This window comes from Symphalangus syndactylus, chromosome 10, assembly GCF_028878055.3.
Source record: "Symphalangus syndactylus isolate Jambi chromosome 10, NHGRI_mSymSyn1-v2.1_pri, whole genome shotgun sequence".
Classification (NCBI taxonomy): Eukaryota; Metazoa; Chordata; class Mammalia; order Primates; family Hylobatidae; genus Symphalangus; species Symphalangus syndactylus.
In genome coordinates this window covers 134,528,921-134,551,132 of record NC_072432.2, presented here as the reverse complement: position 1 = coordinate 134,551,132, position 22,212 = coordinate 134,528,921, and the positions used below count along the sequence as shown (strand labels likewise).

Sequence of the window (22,212 nt, the reverse complement as noted above, 5' to 3'; positions counted from 1 at the left end):
GATTGTACCTGTAAATAGCCACTGTAGTCCAACCTGCGTGACATAGCAAGACCCCGTCTGTAAAAATAAAAAGAAACAAGTATCAAATATGAGGGTATTATCAATATGATTTTTCCCTGTTGAAGTTAACTTTGATGACCTGGCTTAAGATATTGTTTGTCAGGTTTCTACTTCTCTTTTCCCTTTACTGGAAGGAAGTCACTGTGCATAGCCACACTTAAGATTTCTACCCCCTCAGAGTGGAGGCTCAGCATAAATTATTTGAATTTCTGCTTGGGAGATTTGTCCTTTCTCCCTCATCTGTTTATTTATCCAAGCATTTATTTATATCATTACTGACCCAGATATTTACGTGATACTTCAGTTTATAATCCAATACTACTACTTTTTAAAATTTGCTGCTCAAATTGTTCCAGTTTTGACCATTAGGAGCTCTTTCTTTCAGTTTCCCTCTTGGGCTGCTGCTTCCTTTCCCTCCCCGCCGCCCCAGATGGGGTCTTACTCTGTCACCTAGGCTGGAGTGCAGCCGCATGATCTCAGCTCACTGCAACCTTCACCTCCTGGGATGCAAGCAGTGCTCCCACCTCAGCCTCTTGAATAACTGGGACTACAGGCATGTTCCTTCATGCCTGGCTAATTTTTTATACTTTTGATAGAGACAGGGTTTTGCTATGTTGCTCAGGCTGGTCTTGAACTCCTGAGCTTGGGCATTCCACCTGCCTTGGCCTCTAAGGTGCTGGGATTACAGGTGTGAGCCACCGCACCTGGCCTCCTGTGTTTAACATATATACTGTTGTTGTCATTGTGGGGTCTTTTTGTTTGTTTTCTTTCTGGCACTACAAGATGCTTCAAGTTCATCTTGTATATTTCATGCCCTAGTCCTAGAATCAGCCTTTTCTCCAAGGACCAGGGCCATTTTTAATCTAATTTGAAAATTACATCCTCGATTGGGACCTATTAAGTTTGAAGTAGAGAAAAGTTGAACATTGACTAACTGCTGTTCATTGCGTGCTCATGACGAATAGATCTTTGTCATCCTAGCACTTATATTGCCAATTTATGAAGTAAAACAAATCATGTTAAGAAAAAACAGGCAGTAAGCACACATGCAAAGTAATTTTGAAGTTAATGAATAAATACTTTGACTGGATGTGTGAACTTAAGCAAGTCCTGTAGCCTCTCTGACATCTATAGAATGAAGGGATTGGATTAGATAATCTCTGGGGCATCATCTCATATTTTGTGATATTAGTTGTATAATTTTAGCTATTTCGTCAGTCCAGTGCAAGTTGTGCTCAATGTGCCCAAATTTCAGTAACAGATTTATTTTACTTTTGAAATGTTTCACTAACACCGAGTAATACATTTCAGCTCCATATTTCCACATTCCACAACTTTTTATGAGTAGTTAATGAAAATGGCATACAACTTTACTGATAGTTCTGCAAACCTTCACAGTAGTGCTATAAGACAAAGTGTCTTTATTTCTCTTTTGCTCTTAAGTTGGAAAAGTTAAGGGATTAGCCTCTGGGTCATTTCAGTATTAAAACAGGCAACTCTCTAGGGTGCTAAATTTAACTGAACTATTAAGAGAATTATAATGTCTGCTATTTGGAGATGGCCACCTATTCTTTTACAAAGTTGTGTTCAATTGCCTAACACCTTTGTATTTATAATAAGTATATTATCTTACTGTAGTATTTTGAAATAATATTCAAAATATTTTTTTGGCAAACAACGTCTTCATTTTATATGTGCTAATTCTATTTGGTTTTAAAACTGTTTTTGTGTTATTAATAGGAAGGATAGTGTTCATAACTGTAAATACTTGCTTTCTCTATTTAAACAGAAACCATTTCTCCACCGAAGGAGGAGAGTCCGAAAGCGCAAACACCACAATAGCAGTGTAGTCACGGAAACTATTTCTGAGACCACCGAAGTGTTAGATGAACCTTTTGAAGATTCTGACTCCGAGAGGCCAATGCCAAGATTAGAACCCACGTTTGAGATCGATGAAGAAGAGGAGGAAGAGGATGAAAATGAACTTTTCCCTAGAGAATACTTCCATCGTTTGTCTTCGCAGGATGTACTCAGGTGTCAGTCCTCTTCTAAGAGGAAGTCTAAAGATGAAGAAGAAGATGAAGAGTCAGATGATGCTGATGGTATGTTTTACAGAACTCACTTACTGTGGTTTATTGTCTTCAGATATACAGTAGTAGCAGTGACAGACCCTTTAGTAAAAAGGCTGAAAAATGAACACAACTCACTAAGCAAGAAAAGGAACGTTTGGCAATCTCTAAAAACTTGTATCAAGTGTATCCATCTTGATTTTTAAATGTGTTTTCCCTTCAACTCAGAACCTCTATTAATTTGCCTCTGCAGAAAATATCTTACTATTAGGCAACTGTTCTTTTTTGCCCAATCCTTTCTAAGCCTTTATCAGAATCTTTCGTTAATGGGAGAGTTGGACTTAGCATCAGGAAGATGTAGTAACCCTTCACTAGAATGTGCATTCTCTAGACTTAGGCTGCTTTGCGCATTGGTGTATGCTGAGTGCTTAAGCCAGGCGCTCAGTAAGTAGTGTTAAATGAGTGAATGCTAAGAAGCTAATTCTCCAGGAAGAGTAGAGTCATGTAAATCGGAACTTGTGTCAGATCTGTTCAGGAGTCTTTCCTGAATTGTATCTCTAATGTGTCTTACCCAACTAGTAGTAAATTTCTCACAAATGGTAACAATAACTCAAAATAAATTTTATAGTATAGATACAAATACAACTATTTACATTTAAAGCAGCCTAGTTGTCATTTCTTCTCTAGAGATACTGAAACTAGGTCTCATATATATGAGCCAGGTCAGAAACAAGTCTTTTTCACCCCAGCCTAAAGTTTTGCCATTGTATCATGCTGCCTGCATCTGCAGTGTGTTTATCTCGCATGGGCTCAGAATGAGCATTTTTACTTTGTTGGGCAAATTTGAAGAAATCTGCTTGTCCAGTCTTGGTACATAAACCTTTAGCTTTTATGCATTAACTGGTTGAACTTTTTAATTCGTTTAAAAATTCAGTCAGTTTCAAGTCTAGAAGATAAACTTGCATTTTCCCCATTCTCATATTTTCTATATAACAAATACTTTTTTATTTTTTATTTTTTTTTGAGATGGAGTCTCCCTCTGTCACCCAGGCTGGAGTACAGTGGCACAATCTCAGCTCACTGCAACCTCTGTCCCCGGGTTCACGCGATTCTCGTGCCTCAGCCTCCCAGGTAGTTGGGATTATAGGTGCACGCCACCATGCCCAGCTAATTTTTGTATTTTTAGTAGAGACGGGGTTTCACCATGTTGGCCAGGCTGGTCTCAAACTCCTGACCTCAAGTGATCCGCCCGCCTCAGACTCCCAAAGTGCTGGGATTACAGGTGTGAGCCACCCCGCTTGGCCAACAAATACTTTTAATATAGTGATAAGATGAATGTGTTCTTTGCTCTATCATGAATGATTCTACAAAGTTTAACTTGTTATGTTTTGAAATACGTAGCTAGGAAACTAAAAGTTTATTTTGTAAATTCGGCACTTTATATTCTGTCTTAGATCATTGTACACTAAAATAGTACCCCGGATTAAGTTCCCATTGACTTAGATTTTTGCTGATGCAGCCATTTCCTTTTTTGACTTTCAAGTTACTACTACTAACTGTGTCTTTGTAGCTGTGCCCCCACCGCATCATGTTCTTGCTTAGTATTCTTATTCTTTAAAAATTAATAGGGAATATGAGTGTACTTAATGCCACTGAACTTACACTTAGAAATGGTTAAAATTTTAAGTTTTATGTTACATATAGTTTACCATAGTTTTTTAAAAATGCTAATAATATAAAATTTATTTCTAATGAATGTAATTGGTGCTTTAATTTTTTCTTGTTTGTCTAAGTCTAAATGTCAGTTTTTGTCTAGGATTAAATAAATGCTTTGCAGCTATTCCCATACAAACACAACATTAACTGAACAACTGTTCACGTACGATGGCTCAGTCATGGCCTAGAGTAATTGGCTCATCATACTACCTGAAGTGATGATTTGTGGAAACTAAGAAAATCAGAGAGATAACATAAATCACAAGCAGAACAAAAAAGAGGAAATAAGCTAATTTGTAACTTTTAGTAGAGACAACTTGATAAAAGTACTGCTTACTACTTATTTGCCTCTTTATAAAGTTCATCTCCATTTTACAGATGATGAAACCGAAATGTAGAGTAACTTCCCACAGCCATGCAGCCGATGATGATAGTCTTGAATTGGTTCTAACTAGTGTCTGATAACATAATGTTGACCAGGATTCTTTCATAGTTCTGCCAATTCACTGTGTGACTTAGAATATGTCACTAATTAGTTTTATCCTCTAGGTTCTTAACTTTAAAATGAAGACCATCAGGAGTTTATAAAAAGTAATGATTAATAAAGTCGTTTCTATTGTATATGCTAGTCTTAGAAGAAGGAACTAGAAAATTTAAGACCTTGTAACCTGTCTTTATTTTTTTTTCCTTCCTGTATAGACACTCCTATCCTAAAGCCAGTATCTCTTTTGCGAAAACGTGATGTGAAGGATTCTCCTCTTGAGCCAGATACATCCACACCTTTGAAAAAGAAAAAGGGATGGCCCAAAGGCAAGAGCCGCAAACCAATCCACTGGAAGAAAAGACCTGGTCGAAAACCAGGATTAAAGTTGAGTCGGGAAATCATGCCAGTTTCTACTCAAGCGTGCGTCATTGAGCCCGTCGTCTCCATTCCTAAAGCTGGACGTAAACCCAAGATCCAGGAGAGTGAAGAAACTGTTGAGCCAAAAGAGGACATGCCCCTACCCGAGGAGAGGAAGGAGGAGGAGGAGATGCAAGCAGAGGCAGAAGAGGCTGAAGAGGGTGAGGAAGAGGATGCAGCCAGCAGTGAAGTCCCAGCAGCCTCTCCAGCAGACAGCAGCAATAGTCCTGAGACCGAAACCAAGGAGCCCGAGGTAGAGGAGGAAGAAGAGAAGCCCCGTGTCTCAGAGGAGCAGAGGCAGTCAGAGGAGGAGCAGCAGGAATTAGAGGAGCCAGAGCCAGAGGAGGAGGAGGATGCAGCTGCAGAGACTGCCCAGAATGACGACCACGACGCTGATGATGAGGATGATGGCCACCTGGAGTCCACAAAGAAAAAGGAGCTAGAGGAACAGCCCACGAGGGAAGATGTCAAGGAGGAGCCTGGTGTTCAAGAGTCTTTTTTAGATGCTAATATGCAGAAGAGTAGGGAAAAGATAAAGGATAAAGAGGAAACTGAGCTGTATTCCGAAGAGGAGCAGCCTTCCCATGACACGTCCGTGGTGTCAGAGCAGATGCCTGGGTCTGAGGATGACCACGAAGAAGACTCCCACACTAAGGAAGAGTTAATCGAATTAAAAGAGGAGGAAGAGATTCCTCATAGTGAACTGGATCTGGAAACTGTACAGGCAGTGCAGTCTTTGACTCAAGAAGAAAGCAATGAGCATGAGGGCGCCTACCAGGACTGTGAGGAAACTCTCGCGGCATGTCAGACCCTGCAGAGTTACACCCAGGCTGACGAGGACCCTCAGATGTCCATGGTTGAAGACTGTCATGCGTCAGAACATAATAGCCCTATCTCTTCTGTTCAGTCTCACCCCAGCCAGTCAGTCCGTTCGGTCAGCAGTCCCAACGTGCCTGCCCTTGAGAGTGGCTACACCCAGATCAGCCCAGAACAAGGATCCCTGTCCGCACCCTCTATGCAGAACATGGAGACCAGCCCCATGATGGATGTGCCTTCCGTATCAGACCACTCTCAGCAGGTGGTGGACAGCGGCTTCAGTGACCTGGGCAGCATTGAGAGCACCACTGAAAACTATGAGAACCCGAGCAGTTACGACTCCACGATGGGCAGCAGCATCTGTGGGAACAGCTCTTCCCAGAGCAGCTGCTCCTACGGTGGGCTGTCGTCCTCCAGCAGCCTCACCCAGAGCAGCTGTGTGGTCACTCAGCAGATGGCCAGCATGGGCAGCAGCTGCAGCATGATGCAGCAGAGCAGCGTCCAGCCTGCTGCCAACTGCAGCATCAAGTCACCTCAGAGCTGCGTGGTGGAGAGGCCTCCCAGTAACCAGCAGCAGCAGCCGCCACCACCGCCTCCACAGCAGCCGCAGCCGCCGCCGCCACAACCACAACCAGCACCACAGCCTCCACCACCCCAGCAGCAGCCGCAGCAGCAGCCGCAGCCTCAGCCCCAGCAGCCTCCACCCCCACCCCCTCCCCAGCAGCAGCCCCCGCTGTCACAGTGTAGTATGAATAACAGTTTCACCCCAGCTCCTATGATCATGGAGATACCAGAATCTGGAAGCACTGGGAACATAAGTATCTATGAGAGGATTCCAGGGGATTTTGGTGCCGGCAGCTACTCTCAACCATCAGCCACCTTCAGCCTAGCCAAGCTGCAGCAGCTGACCAACACCATTATGGACCCTCATGCCATGCCTTATAGCCATTCTCCTGCTGTGACTTCCTATGCAACCAGTGTTTCTCTGTCCAATACAGGACTGGCTCAGCTGGCTCCATCTCATCCCTTAGCTGGGACTCCTCAAGCACAAGCCACCATGACGCCACCCCCAAACTTGGCATCCACTACCATGAACCTCACGTCTCCTCTGCTTCAGTGCAACATGTCTGCCACCAACATTGGCATTCCTCACACGCAGAGATTGCAAGGGCAAATGCCAGTGAAGGGGCACATTTCCATCCGCTCCAAGTCTGCGCCACTGCCCTCTGCGGCTGCTCACCAGCAGCAGCTGTATGGCCGCAGCCCATCGGCAGTTGCCATGCAGGCTGGCCCTCGAGCACTAGCTGTTCAGCGTGGCATGAACATGGGGGTTAATCTGATGCCTACTCCCGCCTATAATGTCAATTCCATGAATATGAACACCTTGAATGCCATGAACAGCTATCGAATGACACAGCCCATGATGAACAGCAGTTACCATAGTAACCCTGCCTACATGAACCAGACAGCACAGTATCCTATGCAGATGCAGATGGGAATGATGGGGAGCCAGGCCTATACCCAGCAGCCTATGCAGCCTAACCCTCATGGGAACATGATGTACACAGGCCCCTCCCATCACAGCTACATGAATGCTGCTGGCGTGCCCAAGCAGTCACTCAACGGACCTTACATGAGAAGATGAGCAAGATGAACTTGCAATCAAAAACTTAAATATATATAAATAAAGGAACCTTTTATACTGACAAACCAGAGAAAAATGGACCTTTTTCCAGTTAAAATATTGCTGTAGATTTAGAGGAATTTTTCTTTGGTTTATTTTATTTTTTAGAAAACCTGATCTTCTCTTTTTTTGGGTTCATTTTGTTCTGGGTTTTGGTTTTCTTCACAATCTTGAACATTTTACAGTAGAACTCATCTAAAAATGGATTGGGGGATGGGGAAACATGCACAAAATCTTTTCATAATTAAAAAGAGCCTTACTTTCTTTACATACCACATGGACAGAATTTGTGTAAAAGTGAATTATCTTTATTTTAAAATGTATGTTTCCCCTCACTGTTTGCAGCTCCCAATGTTGTCATTTTTAAATGTTATATACATCTCAAGGGTTAACCAGACCCTTTCCTCCAAACCCAACCTTTCATTTCCTACTTCATTCCAGCAGGAGGCACTTAGGGGAGACTCGGACGGGGACATGGAGAACAACCCAAGCTCCTTAAACTTATTATTATTGTTAATATTATTATTATTATTATTAATAAAGTGAGGCAGGAAAATGCTTCTCCTTTTAAAATCCCCTCCACTCCTCACACACACACACACCTCTTGAAACCCTTCCCCGAGAATGTTTCTTTATAGACGGACTTCATTGAAATCTTTGTTGTTCTTGAATCAAGTGTAATATAATTTTTTTCTTCTTTTTTAAAATATTCCCACTCAGCACTCAGAGACACAAAAATACTGTAAGTCTCATTAACAGCAGAATCTCAGAGAAAAGCTGTTTGCAATCCAAATCCAGCCTTTGGAGGAATAGAGATGGTCAATTAACAATCAAAAAGAGGAGATAAACCTCTTGTTTTTTTTACCACCTGGTGAATCAGCCATAACGCACACACGCCACCCAGCCTCTTGTTTCTAGTATGTACTTTGAAATGCTAACTGAGGGTCTTGATGCTTGAGCCTTTGACTGATAAAACTCAAATAGCAGTCCCCAGTGATTTGCCTCTTAGGTTCTTTCTTAAATTGTGGGTGGATGACTGTACATTTTAGTGATTTGAAAAATAACTGACAAACCATTGAAACTGTTTATTTTATGTTGGAAGAGATGGCGCAGATGTGTGTCAGAAGGGAGATCATGGTGTGAGTTTCATAGCTATTTACATGATACATACCTCTAGTTTTTATTTGTCTTTTGAGATCCTGAGTTCATCCCCTGTGAATCAGAGTGCACAAGCACCTCTCCTGTGAGTGGCTAATGAGAAGAGGGACAGATCGACCACCAGCACAGTAGGGCAGATCTGGACAGCAGGATGTTATAACGCAAGTTCATGTGTTGCTCCCAACTCCATTCTCTTCTCTCGTGCAACCAGTTTGCCCATTCTCTTCCTATTACTTGCTCCAGGGATAGGTTAAAAAAAAAAAAAAAAAATATATATATATATATATATATATATATATATACACACACACACACATATATATATATATATATATATACACACACACATACACACACACACACATATATATTCCATCATTAGAAGATGGAAACTCTTATACCACTTGGTATGTGCAGTCAAATATCCAAAAGGGGGAAGTACTGCTTAGAGAAATAGCTGTAAGCATTAAATTCTCTCCTTTATTTGTACATTTTATATAGATAAATTTTTAAAGTACTAATTAGGCATTAACTTTTTTCAAATGCACAGGTTTGTTGGTTTTTTTAATACACTTTAATTGACTTTCTCAAGCGTGCTAGGTAGAAACAGGCAGAATTCCACATCTTCCCGCTCTCAGCTCTGAGCATGTGCAAGGCTGTGTAGGACCCAGTTTCTCTGTATATACTATTCCAGTTCCCAGTCATCTATGTAGAAAGTGCACTGTGCTGCCATCGCCCTACATCTTCAGCTGTGTCATTGCTTCCTGGTTGGGGTGGGGACAGGGTGGGTCGGGAGGGAGGTATATTGGGAGGAGGGTGGGTCAAGGCAGAAGGAGAAGCTGTTGAAATGAGGGCCGTGAATTCAGTTTCTGTTGGTTTGCAGTTGTGTTTGGTTTTGTTTGTTTCTTTATAAAAAATTCAATCGGGCAGCTCCCTTTTCCACAAGCCTCTTTGTGACTGTAGAACTATTGTAGAAAAAAAAGTTCTTTTCTATATTATAAAAGAAATTATCCAACACAGTAATATTGGTACCTGTCATTTTTTCACTTCTGTTTTAAAAAAATGTATTTTTAGCAAGATAACTTGGGTAATCTTCTAAAAAAGAAATTTAAAAACTCACTGTTAGTGACTTTGATGCCTTTTAAAATAAGAGCTTTTTCATTTCATTCCATCTTTAAAATTTTTTATCTTTGTTGTAGAATATTAAAAACTATTTTAAGAAAGATAAAAATTCTCTTTAAAGAGATCTCTAGCGTGTGTGAATAGAGCTCCAGATGCCTCTAAAAGCCGCATGTACAAAGGAAGCCACGTCTATCCTGTCTGTTTATATTTGCTTTTCCTGTTTTGTAACCTCTTTGTACTTTGTTCATGGTGACTTGTAAGCTAAGGGGAAGGGGTGCCTAGATGCCTTTGTATCTCTCCATGTCACGCGCTCCTGGGCCAGCCGGCCTCCCTTCCTCTCCTTGTATGTAATATCTTTTTTTCCCCTTTCTAGCAAGTACTTTCAAAAGAACTCTGTACATTTTAACATAAAAAATAAATTATGTTGAGCCATTTTGGATGTCTGTCTTGTATGTGGAATTTTTCTCCCTTCCCAGTATGTCAGAACTCCTCAATTCTTGTTCTACACCCAGAGACCTATAAACATTAGTCTTTTCATTTTCCTCTTTATTATAGAAGTACAAGTCCATGGCCTTTGCTTTGAAATTCCAGTTTTCATTTATGTCTGTGTTTAAATGCCAACAATATGGATGAGTTTTCCATTTCCAAAGAACATGGCACAGTAACCCTACTTTGGATATTGCAGGGGCATTCATATGAAAACCTTCTAAAGGGATTTTAATTCCTGTCCCCCCACTCGCCTAAAAAAAAGCAATTGCAATAACAAGTAGCTCCTAGACTTGTGATAAATGGGAGGAGTAATTTTTATAAATCTTATTTTATAATGTAACTATTTTTAAAGGAAAGCATTGTGGATTTTTTTTTTCTCATTTCATTTTACCTAATTGGGTAATCTAGGAAGATTTGTCATTCTCCTTTTGCCAGAATTCAAGGCCCTGAATGCTGATTACTTTCTGGTGGTCTCTTGGGTTGTGTTTGCCTCTCATCATTTAGAATTGTGGACAGGAGGCAGAGTCCAGAAAATTAGATTTCACTTTGGGAAATTGGCCTTAGTTTCTGGTGGTAGGCAGTGAGGCAGGTTCAAGTTTTAGTGGCCTCCACACTTCCTCTGCCCCTTCACACTGAGGAACTGAGGAACTGTACATGATACTACCTATAGCAGACATTTGTTCTGAATTTCATGCTGTTTAAAGTTTAGACAGTATAATCATGTCATCTCAAAAGGAATGGTTTATGTCCCTTGATTTCTTGGCTGGCTTATGTAACCATTATTTGGACACAGGCTGTGTCACTGCTATACAGTTACTAGTGGATTGTCTTGAAAACATTCTTGCCTTTGCTGCTGAAGAGTATTTGCTTTAAGTGATTTCAACATAAAGCAATTCTGTTTTTTCAATATAAGAGATAATGTGGCCAAAGACTGTATTCTAGACTTTGAAAAAACATATAAATGCTTTTACTATATATTGCATTTAAGTATAATTTGAATTATATAATCCCATGTATAGCCAAGGAACAAATGAGTTGTTCGGAGTAGGGGAGGTGCTCCTATTTCTTTGTTGTCTCTCCATCTCCTGTAGACAGTAGATGGGAGAGGATGACACACGGTCAGTGTGTGTGATACTGAGAGCCCTAGTCCACCAACCTATCGTCGAACTTTCAGAAACTAGAGCACCAGGAATCACATTCTTTTAAAGCCTTTCTGGGCACTTTAGGTGGTGCCTGGCCTTTCTTTGTAGCATGGTGACACCTGTATGAACTCCCTGAACACCAGAGTCTCGGCAGCCTCACAGTTCCAGCTCTTTAGGTGAAAATTATTATTTCAAATTATCCAAATCACAGCTCAGGCAGTGTGGTGATTTTCATCAGATTCCTTCCTCTAGTCTTTTCATAATGTACAAGATGTGGGTCAATGGTGATGGTAATTGAAAGGAATAGTGAAAGAAACAAAAAATGCTATCTTTGGCAGAACAGAGTATGCAGGATCCTTATGATGAGTGGTGGGGGAAAGGAGCTCTACTTATTGATGTGATATTCAAGAAATCTAAAAATTCAAATGAATGATTCCTATAAACTCAAAATATCATTTAGAGTAACATTTTTAGTGTTGGCAAGTGTCTGGAATTATTTTTTTTTTTTGAGACAGAGTCTCGCTCTGTCGCCCAGGCTAGAGTGCAGTGGCGCCATCTCGGCTCACTGCAAGCTCTGCCTCTCAGATTCATGCCATTCTCCTGCGTCAGCCTCCCGAGTAGCTGGGACTACAGGCGCCCACCACCACGCCAGGCTAATTTTTTGTATTTTTAGTAGAGATGGGGTTTCACCATGTTAGCCGGGATGGTCTCGATCTCCTGACCTTGTAATTGCCTGCCTCAGCCTCCCAAAGTGCTAGGATTACAGGCGTGAGCCACCACGCCTGGTCGTGTCTGGAATTCTTGAGCATGGTCATCCAAGTAAAAGCCTACAGTCCCCAGAATAAAACCCAACCCATTTTTGTTAATAAGTTTCTGTTAGTGGGCAGGATGGGTTTGTTATGTAAATTGGTGTGGTTACATAACACAACACAGACCCGTAGATTTTCTTTCCAGAGTGACAGCTACAGATTGGGCTTCATGGAGATTTTTAGCTATGTTAGTAAGGAGCCTACGTACTGGTATACCAATTGCGTAAAGCCTCAAAAAGGTGGCAGCTGTCATTTTTGCCTAAAATAAGGAAAGCCTGGGATATGATGGACTTTGGTTTTTGAGGTCTTTTAAAGCCCTGGACAGAGATACTCATAGGGAATGTTTTCCTGTGGCTATTAACGAACAAACTGTGAGTGTGAAATACACATTCTTGTTATTTCGAGGAAAAAATGTTCTAACATTTAACTTTTTACTAAATAGACATTTCTGAAAGTCACATTTAAGCCATTTCAAAAAAGAAGTAGTGAATGTGTTCTCTGGGATGGTGAGTTCATTTTTAACTGTTTTTAGTGTATACATGCACAAAGATGAGCCGGCAAGGTAAAGCATGATGAACTGAGGTCAGCTGTTGCCTGTGCGGGAAGTGCGCACCAACATTTCACTTTAGAGCTGGTGCATTTCATTGGAATTTCTATTAATATGCATCGAAAAATGGACATCTGCCTAATGTTGGAAGACATGAGCCATTCAAATCACCTCTCATTAAAATTGGCCTTAAAGAGCTTTTTGAGCCCCAGAATCTTAATACTTTAAAAGTTTTATATAAAACCTTTAAATTGGTATCCTAAGTTTAAAGTCTGTTGTGAACCTTTAAATTGGTATCCTAAGTTTAAAGTCTGTAAAGAAAAACATTCATACACAATTTCCTTGCTAGGATTGAGGCTCTGTCCCATGTACAAGCAAGTTTCACTGGTTTAATTGATTTGTTACATTTAGTAAAATTGCTTGATTTAATTTTTTTCTTTTTTTCTTTTCTTTTTTTTTTTCTTGAGACAGTCTGGCTCTGTCACCCAGGCTGGAGTGCAGTGGCACTATCACAGCTCACTGCAGCCTCGACCTCCTGGGCTCAAGTGATCCTCCCACCTCAGCCTTTCCAAATGCTATAGTTTTCTTTGTAAATGAAGGTTAATAAAGCAGTTGTAGTCAATTACATCAAAATGATTGAATTTGATCATAGTTTTCCAAAGAAAATGAAAACATTGACAAAGAGACAGTGATTAAGGCTTTACTAATAAAGGCAAGGACTTCTTGCAAAATGGGATATTACATGATTTCAAAGAAGTTTGTCTTACCTCCTGTTTAGAGAAAACAGCTAAAATTAACTAGAACTCCTAACCTGACATTCTCAAAGGATGATTGAAAGCTGTAAATCTGAAAGCTGAATAATATGTATTATTGCAAGAACAACTTTAAAAGGTCAGGGAAGTAGTTCAATTAAAAGAACAGAGGAATACAAAGCAAAGCAGACCCAAGCCAGCTACTGCCACTCACCTTTGCTGAGTCACTGCACAGGGATCTCAGGTTGCAGTGCTGCTGCTATCAGGCAACTCCCCGCTCCGTGGGGTTGGCCTTGCTGCCAGCGGGCTGCTGTCTAAACTGCTTTCCTCTGCAGCCTCAGGTGTCACACGAAGACATGAAAATGCCCATGCAATAAGAGGGATTGGTTCGCTTACATCTTTTTTAAACCCCTTGTTATTGTGAAAATAAAGCACATACAGAAAAGTCAATAAAACACATATAGCTGAATGCATTTGTCTAAAGTGAATACCTCTCTAAAAATAAATCAGTCTGCAAAATAGAACTGCAGCTCAGTAGTCCCTCCACTGTGGCTTGGAGGGCCCTTCCTAAGCACAGTCTTCCCTCCCAAGTGGAGATGATGACCATCCAGGCTTAGGCGGTAAATCTTTTTCTTGTATCTTACTACCTAGGTGTGCATTCTTAAGCATCATAGCTTCACTCTATCTTGTTTTGAAGTTTACAGAAATGGAATCATACAGTTTGCATCTGGCTTCCCTCAACATGTTTGTGAGATTTGTTTATGAAGTTGGACGTTGCTGTAGTTCATTTATTTTCACTACTGTATAATATTATATGACTACAAAAAATGTATACATTCTAAAGTTGACAAATATATAGGTTTCAGTTTGGGTTATTACCAATGATACTGCTGTGTTTAATCCCACATACATCTGGTGCACATTTGCAGACATTGCTCATAGGTATGCTCCTAAAAGGTGAATTGCTGGATGATCGGGCAGGTGTAACTCCAGCTGTACCACCTAATGCCAAACTCAAAAGTAACCATTCCATTTCTTTTTGTTGGCCCCCATTAGCCGTGTATGAAAGTTCTTGTTATTCCACATTCTTGTCAATACTTGATATTTTCAAATATTTCAATTTCTGCCAATCTGGTGTGTGTGTAGTGGAATCTCTGTGATTTTCTTTTGCATTTCTCTGATTACTAATGAAGTTGAGTACCTTTTCATATGCTTAGTGGCTATTTGAGATTCCTCATTTGTGAAGAGTGTATTTAAGTCTTGTGCCTGGATTGTTACTGAATTGCCTTTTTCTTATTGATTTATAGGAGTACTTTATATACTTTGAATAAGAGTCTTTGGTCAGTTACATATGTCACACGTATCTTCTGCCATTCTGGGACTTGCCCTTTCACTTTAAGGGTATCTTTGATGAACATAAGTTTTTTTTTTTTTTTTTTTTTTTTTTTTGAGACAGAGTCTCCAGCCCAGGCTGGAGTGCAGTGGCACAATCTCGGCTCACTGCAAGCTCCGCCTCCCGGGTTCACGCCATTCTCCTGCCTCAGCCTCTCCGAGTAGCTGGGACTACAGGCGCCCGCCACCACGCCCAGCTATTTTTTTTTTTTTTGTATTTTTAGTAGAGAGGGGGTTTCACCGTGGTCTCGATCTCCTGACCTCGTGATCCGCCCGCCTTGGCCTCCCAAAGTGCTGGGATTACAAGCGTGAGCCACCGCGCCCGGCCGAACATAAGTTTTTAATGTGTTCCAAGTTCAGTAATGTCTTCCTTTATGGGTAGTGCTTTTTTCTGTGTGGGTTGGGAAACCTTTCCCTACTCTGAGATTGTAATGATTTTATCTGATATTCTCTAGTTTCTAACAGCTTATTTTGCTTACATCATTAAATCTTTAAAGTATCTGAAATTGATTTTTGTTCATGGTATGAGGTAGGGACCAGTTTCATTTTTTCCCCATATGGAGACACGGTTCTGGCAGCACTATTTCTTTCTCCACTGCTCTATGTCAAGTGTCCATATATGCATCAGCCTATTTCTGGACGATTTATTCTGCTTCATTGATCTCTATGTCTATTCTGGCTTGATTACTGTAGCTACAAAATAAATCTTCATATTAAGTAAAGCAAGTCCTTCTGCTAAGTTGTTTTTCTTCTTCAGAAGTGATTGATCCTTCTAGGCTTTGTGCATGTCCATATATTTTTAGAATTAATGTATTAGATTCCTAAATGATCATACTGACATTTTATTTTGATTGCATTTATTCTAAAAATCAATTTAATGAAAATTGACAGCAGTATTGATTCTTCCATTCACCAAACATTATATCATTTTTTCTTTTTTGGGTCTTACAGCACTGGCTCAGTACAGTGTTGAAGTCATTAGAGCAGGCATACCCTTAATCACATGAAGGAATATCCATTCAATTCCTAGTTTCCTAAGAGTTTTTATCATAAAAGGATGTTGAATTTTATCAAACAGTTTTTCTGCATTATTGGAAAAGCATGATTTTTTCTCTCATACACACATACATTGCATATACTTAAACACAAGACAATTTCATATCAATTAGGAAGGGATAAATGGAGTTGAAGTGCTTCAACGTCTTTCCAATGTCTTGATTAATATTACTGAGAAATTAAAGATTTTTTTTTGAAAGATACATATTTTAATTTCCAGGGTAATCACTAAAAGAACAGAAACGGTATGTAATTCCAAAATAATACAAGGAGAAAATGGAATAATGAAATGTAAAAAATAATCTGAAAGAAGGGAACAAAGGAGAGAAAAGACACAAGTAAATAGAAAACTCATTATAAATAGACTTAAACCCAAATATATCAGTAATTAAGTGATTTGTAAATGGACTAAATATTCCATTTAAATGACACAGATTATTAGAAAAATAAAGCTTAAAAACCTTATATGCTGTTGATAAGAGAAACATCAAAAACATAAGAAAAACAAAAGTTAAAAAAATAGAAAAACTATGTTAGGAAATCACTAACAGAAGAAAGCATTAGTATAGGTATATTAATATGAGACAAAATAGAATTTAAGGCAAAAAGGATTACCAAAATAAAGAGGGTTAATAATGGTAAAAGTTTTAATTCATCAGGAAGGTATAAAAATTCTAAATTCATATGGCCTTATTAATGTGATGCTAAAATATATAAAGCAAAAATGGGCAAAACTATAATGAGAGAAAAATCATAGAGGGAGGTTCTTTTTTAAAAAATTAATATACTTGATTTACTAGACCAGTTTCAGGTTCACATCAAAATTGAGTAGAAAGTACAAAATGTTCCTTGTCCCCACACATGTACAGCCTCCCCGATTATTGACATCCTCCTCCACAGTGGTACATTTGTTACAATTGATCTACATTGATACATCATTCTCACTCAAAGTCTGTAGTTGACATTAGAGCTCACTCTTCGTGTTGTACATTCTATGGTTTTCCCCAAATGTATGATGACATGTGTCCACCATCATACAAAATAGTTTGACTCCCCTAAAAATTTTCTGCCTAGTCATCCCTCCCCGCTATTCCTTGGCAACCTCTAATCTTGTTACTGTTTTCATAGATTTGTCTTTTTCAGAGTGACATATAATTGGAATCATATAGCATGTGACCTTTCAGATTGGCTTCTTTCACTTAGTAATAATATGCATTTAAGTTTCTTCCATGTCTTTTCATGGCCTGACAGCTCATGTCTTTTTAGTGCTAAATAATATTCCACGGTCTGGATGTACCAGTTTATCCATTCATCTACAAAAGGACATCTGGTCCCTGCCAATGCTGGCTATTGTGAACAGAGCTGATAAATGTCTGTTTGCAAGTTTTTGTGTGGAGACAAGTTTTGAATTCATTTATATGAATACCAAGAAGGGCAATTGCTGGATTATATGGTAAGAGAATGTTTAGTTTTGTAAGAAATTACCAAACTGTCTTCTAAAGTGACTGTACTATTTTGCATTCTCACCAGCAATGAATGAGAGTTCCTGTTGCTCCACATCCTCAACAATATCTGGTGTTGTCAATGTTTTGGATTTTGGTCATTTTTTTTTTTCACTGAGACATCACTGGATTGTGGTCATTCTAATAGGTGTGTAGTCGTGTTTCATTGTTGTTTTAATTGGCATTTCCTTGATGACATATGATGTGGAGCATCTTTTCACATGCTTATTTGCCACCTGTATATCTTCCTTGGCAAAATGTCTGTTCAGGTCTTTTGCCCATTTTTATATTAGGTTGTTCATTTTCTCATCATTGACTTTTTTTATTTATTTTTATTTCTATTTCTATTTTATTTTAGTTATTTTTGAGACAGGGTCTTGCTCTGTCGCCAGGCTGGAGTGCGGTGGCATGATCTCGACTCACCACAACCTCTGCCTCCCTGTTCAAGCAGTTCTCCTGCCTCAGCTTCCCAAATAGCTGGGATTACAGGTACAGGCTACCATGCCCAGCTAATTTTTTGTATTTTTAGTAGAGATGGGGTTTCGCTATGTTGGCCAGGCTGGTCTTGAACTCCTGACCTCAAATGATCTGCCTGCCTTGGCCTCCCAAAGTGCTAGGATTAGAGGCGTGAGCCACCACACCTGGCCACATCATTTACTTTTTTTTTTTTTTTTTTTTTTTGAGATGGAGTCTCACTCTATTGCCAGGCTGGAGTGCAGTGGCACAATCTCGGCTCACCACAACCTCCACCTCCTGGGTTCAAGTGATTCTCCTGCCTCAGCCTCCCAAGTAGCTGGGACTACAAATGTGTGCCACCATGCCTGGCTAATTTTTGTATTTTTAGTAGAGACAGGGTTTCCCTATATTGGCCACACTGGTCTCGAACTCTCGACCTTGTGATCTACTCACCTCAGCCTCCCAAAGTGCTGGGATTACAGGCATGAGCCACCACGCCCGGCCCATCATTGACTTTTAAGAGTTCTTTGTGTATTTTGGATTCCTTAATCAGATGTGTTATTTGCAAATATGTTCTCCCAGTCTATGGCTTGTCTTCTCATTCTCTTGTGAGAATTGTCTTTTGCAAACAAAAGTTTTGAACTTTAATGAAGTCCAGCTTATCAATTATTTCTTTCATGAATTGTGCCTTCAATGTTGTATCTAAAAAGTCATTGCTATACCCAAGGTCATCTATGTTTTCTCCTGTTCTCTTCTAGGAATTCCATAGTTTTTGCATTTAGGTCTGCGATCCATTTCAAGTTAATTTTTGTGAACAGTATAAGGTCTGTGTCTAGATTCTTTTTTTTTGCATGTGGATGCCCAGTTGTTCCAGCTCCGTTTGTTGAAAATACTATCCTTACTTCATTGTACTGCCTTTGCCCCTTTGTCAAAGATCAGTTGACTATATGTATGTAGGTCTATTTCTGGTCTCTTTATTCTGTTTCATTGATCTATTTTACTGTCCTTTCACCAATATCACACTTTTTTTGAGACGGCGTCTCACTCTGTCGCCCAGGCTGGAGTGCAGTGGTGCGATCTCAGCTCACTGCAACTTCCGCCTCCTGGGCTCAAGTGATTCTCCTGCCTCAGCCTCCTGGGTAGCTGGGATTACAGGTTCCCACCACTGCACTTGGCTAATTTTTGTATTTTTAGTAGAGACGGGATTTCACCACGTTGGCCAGGCTGGTCTCAAACTCCTGGCCTCAAGTGATCTGCCCACCTTGGCCTCCCAAACTGCTGGGATTACAGGCGTGAGCCATCATGTGTGGCCACACACTGTCCTTATATTGTTGCTTTATAGCAAGTCTTGAAGTCGGATGGTGTCAATCCTCCAATTTTGTTTTTCAATATTGGGTTGGTTATTCTGGGTCTTTTGCCTATACACTTTAGGATCAATTTTTCAATAATCCACAAAATACCTTGCTGGGATTTTAACTGGGATTGCATTGAGTCTATAGATCAAGTTGGGAAGAACTGACATCTTGACAATATTGAGTCTTCCCTTCTATGAAATGAATATTTCTCAATTTATTTATTTATTCTTTTTTCCATCAGCGTTTTGAAGTTTTCCTCATATGGATCTTGTACATATTTTGTTAGATTAAGAACTAAGTATTTCATTTGGGGGGATGCTAATGTAAATACTGATGTGCTTTTAATTTTGAATTCTACTTGTTCATTGCTGGTATATTGGAAAGTACATAGTGGGAGATTTTGCTGACTCTTCTAGGTGTATGACAGAATAGCAGACAGAAATCATTATATAAAAGAATTGAACAGGTGTAGTAAAATTGTCCTAATGGACAAATATAAAACGTAACAGAATATGCAATATCTTTAAAAATTGACCATACATACAGCAATAAAAAATATTTCAACAAATATGAAAAGATTGAAATCACATAGTGTAAGTCTTCTGACTATAATGTGAATGTGCTAGAAATCTATTTAAAAAGGCCGGGTTCGGTGGCTCACATATGTAATCCTAGCACTTTGGGAGGCCGAGGCGGGTGGATCACCTGAGGTCAGGAGTTCGAGACCAGCCTGGCCAACATGGTGAAACCCCATCTCTACTAAAAATACAAAATTAGCCGGGCATGGTGGCACATGCCTGTAATCCCAGCTACTTAGGAGGCTGAGGCAGGAGAATCACTTGAACCTGGGAGGCAGAGGTTTCAGTGAGCTCAGATTGTGCCATTGCACTCTAGCCTGGGCAACAAGAGTGAAACTCCATCTCAAAAAAAAAAAAAAAAAAACAACATTAACTGGAAAATTCCCAGATATTTAGAAATTAAGAAATGCTTTTAGATAATTAATGAGCCAAAGAAGACTAGAAATTAGAAAACATGCCCGGGCACGGTGGCTCACACCTCTAATCCCAGCACTTTGGTAGGCTGAGGTGGGCAGAACACGAGGTCAAGAGATCAAGACCATCCTGGCCAACATGGTGAAATCCCCTCTCTACTAAAAATTAGCTGGGCCTGGTGGCACATGCCTGTAGTCCCAGCTACTCAGGAGGGTGAGGCAGGATAATTGCTTGAACCTGGGAGGCGGAGGTTGCAGTGAGCTGAGATCGCACCACTGCACTCCAGCCTAGCAACAGAGCAAGACTCCGTCTCAAAAAAAAAAAAAAAAGAAATTAGAAAATATTTTGAGCTGAATTATTTGCAACCCATATGAAATAATGGATCTAGGCAAAGATTATCAAATGCCACTAGCATCTCAAAAAGAGATATCTGGGATATTGTGTGCCTTTTCATACCACCTATGAAAATACCCTTGTCAGAAAACCATGCTGATTCTAAATGTGCTTCAATTTATCAGTTTGCAGAAAACACAAGGGACAGAGGAACATGGTAAACACCACCACAGGGATGGAAGCAACAACATCTAGACCGTGAGAAACTTCACAGGATAAATGACAGATAAATTACAAGGAATAATAGGAGAGGAGGGCATGGAGGGTGCAGATTAAGAGATTTAAGAAATATGTGAATGAAATGCATCCTGATTCTGAGAAATTACAACTTTTACGAGGTAGCAATTTGAACACTCAACATTTGATGATGTTGAAGATTTTCAGCTTTAAGGTGTGAAATAGTGATATTGTCTTTATTTTTTGAAGGGTCATTTTATTTACAGTTAAATCCTGAAATAAGGCTGGGCGCCGTGGCTCACGCCTGTAATCCCAGCACTTTGGGAGGCCAAGGCGGGTGGATCACAAGGTCAGGAGATTGAGACCATTCTGGCTAACACAGTGAAACCCCATCTCTACTAAAAATACAAAAAATTAGCTGGGTGTGGTGGCACATGCCTGTAGTCCCAGCTACTTGGGAGGCTGAGGCAGTAGAATTGCTTGAACCCGGGACGTGGAGGTTGCAGTGAGCCGAGATCACACCACTGCACTCTAGCCTGGGTGACACAGCAAGACTCCGTCTCAAAACAAACAAAAAAACTGAAATACGTATTGATGCAAGGATATTGTGTCTGGAATTTGCTTCAAAATAATCCAGCAAAATTGGTCTAAAGGAAATAATATTAACAATGAGCTGATAATTGTTGAAATTGGCTAGTGAGTACATGGGGGCTCATGATACTATTCTCTATACTTTTGAAGACATTGAAAGGCTAGAGAAGTATTTAGAGGGAAATTTATGGCCTTAATGAAAAATGTATATAGTCAAAAAAAAGAAAAAAAGAGCCAAAGATGAATGGCCACTATGCACCCACTAGATTAACATCAAAAGGATTGAAATATAAAGTATTGGCTGGGTGTGGCGGCTCACACCTATAATCCCAGAACTTTAGGAGGTGGAGGCAGGTGGATCACTTGAGGTCAGGAGTTTGAGACAAGCCTGACCAACATGGTGAAACCTCATCTCTACTAAAAATACAAAAATTAGCCAGGCGTGGTGGTGCAAACCTGTAATCCCAGCTACTTGGGAGGCTGAGGCGGAAGAATCACCTGAACCTGGGAGGTGGAGGTTGCAGTGAGCTGAGATGGCACCACTGCATTCCAGCCTAAGCAACAGAGAGAAACTCCGTCCAAAAAAAAAAAGAAATATAAAGTATTAATGAGAACATGAAACAACTTATAAACTACTATGGGAGTATAAATTAGTTTAACTACTTTTGAAAGCTTCCTTGGCATTATCTGGTACAGTTGAAGTTATGCATGTTCCATCCCTCAGCAATTCCACTGTAAGTTACAAACTTAGAGAAATACAAGTCCATGTGTCTCAGGGTACATGTACAAGAATGTTCACAACAGCATACATAATTTGTAGTGGCCCAAAACAGTCGACATACCATCACAATAGAATGGTTATTTGCAGTATGTACATGCCAAATTCTACACGCCAATGAAATTGAAAGAACTACAGTTACATGCAATGAATGAATCTGAAGTATAATGTGCAAAAGAAGCCAAAAAAAGAATACCTAGGACACCGAAAAACACAATCCCTTAAAGAAAAAAATGATAAATTGAATTCCATTGA

At 40.0% G+C, this 22,212-nt stretch overlaps 1 protein-coding gene across 4 annotated transcripts in view; it reads left to right on the top strand.

The window, feature by feature from the left end:
• KAT6A (lysine acetyltransferase 6A) overlaps nucleotides 1–9,965 on the top strand; it is a 125,053-nt gene extending 115,088 nt beyond the window's left edge. For all 4 annotated transcript variants that reach the window (XM_055296048.2, XM_055296047.2, XM_063610955.1 and 1 more), the window contains 2 exons: nucleotides 1,850–2,162; nucleotides 4,545–9,965. In XM_055296048.2, the coding sequence (XP_055152023.1) occupies nucleotides 1,850–2,162; nucleotides 4,545–7,207 (2,976 nt within the window). In that variant the 3' untranslated portion in view covers nucleotides 7,208–9,965. The remainder of the gene's footprint in view (nucleotides 1–1,849; nucleotides 2,163–4,544) is intronic.
• Nucleotides 9,966–22,212: the final 12,247 nt, after the last annotated feature.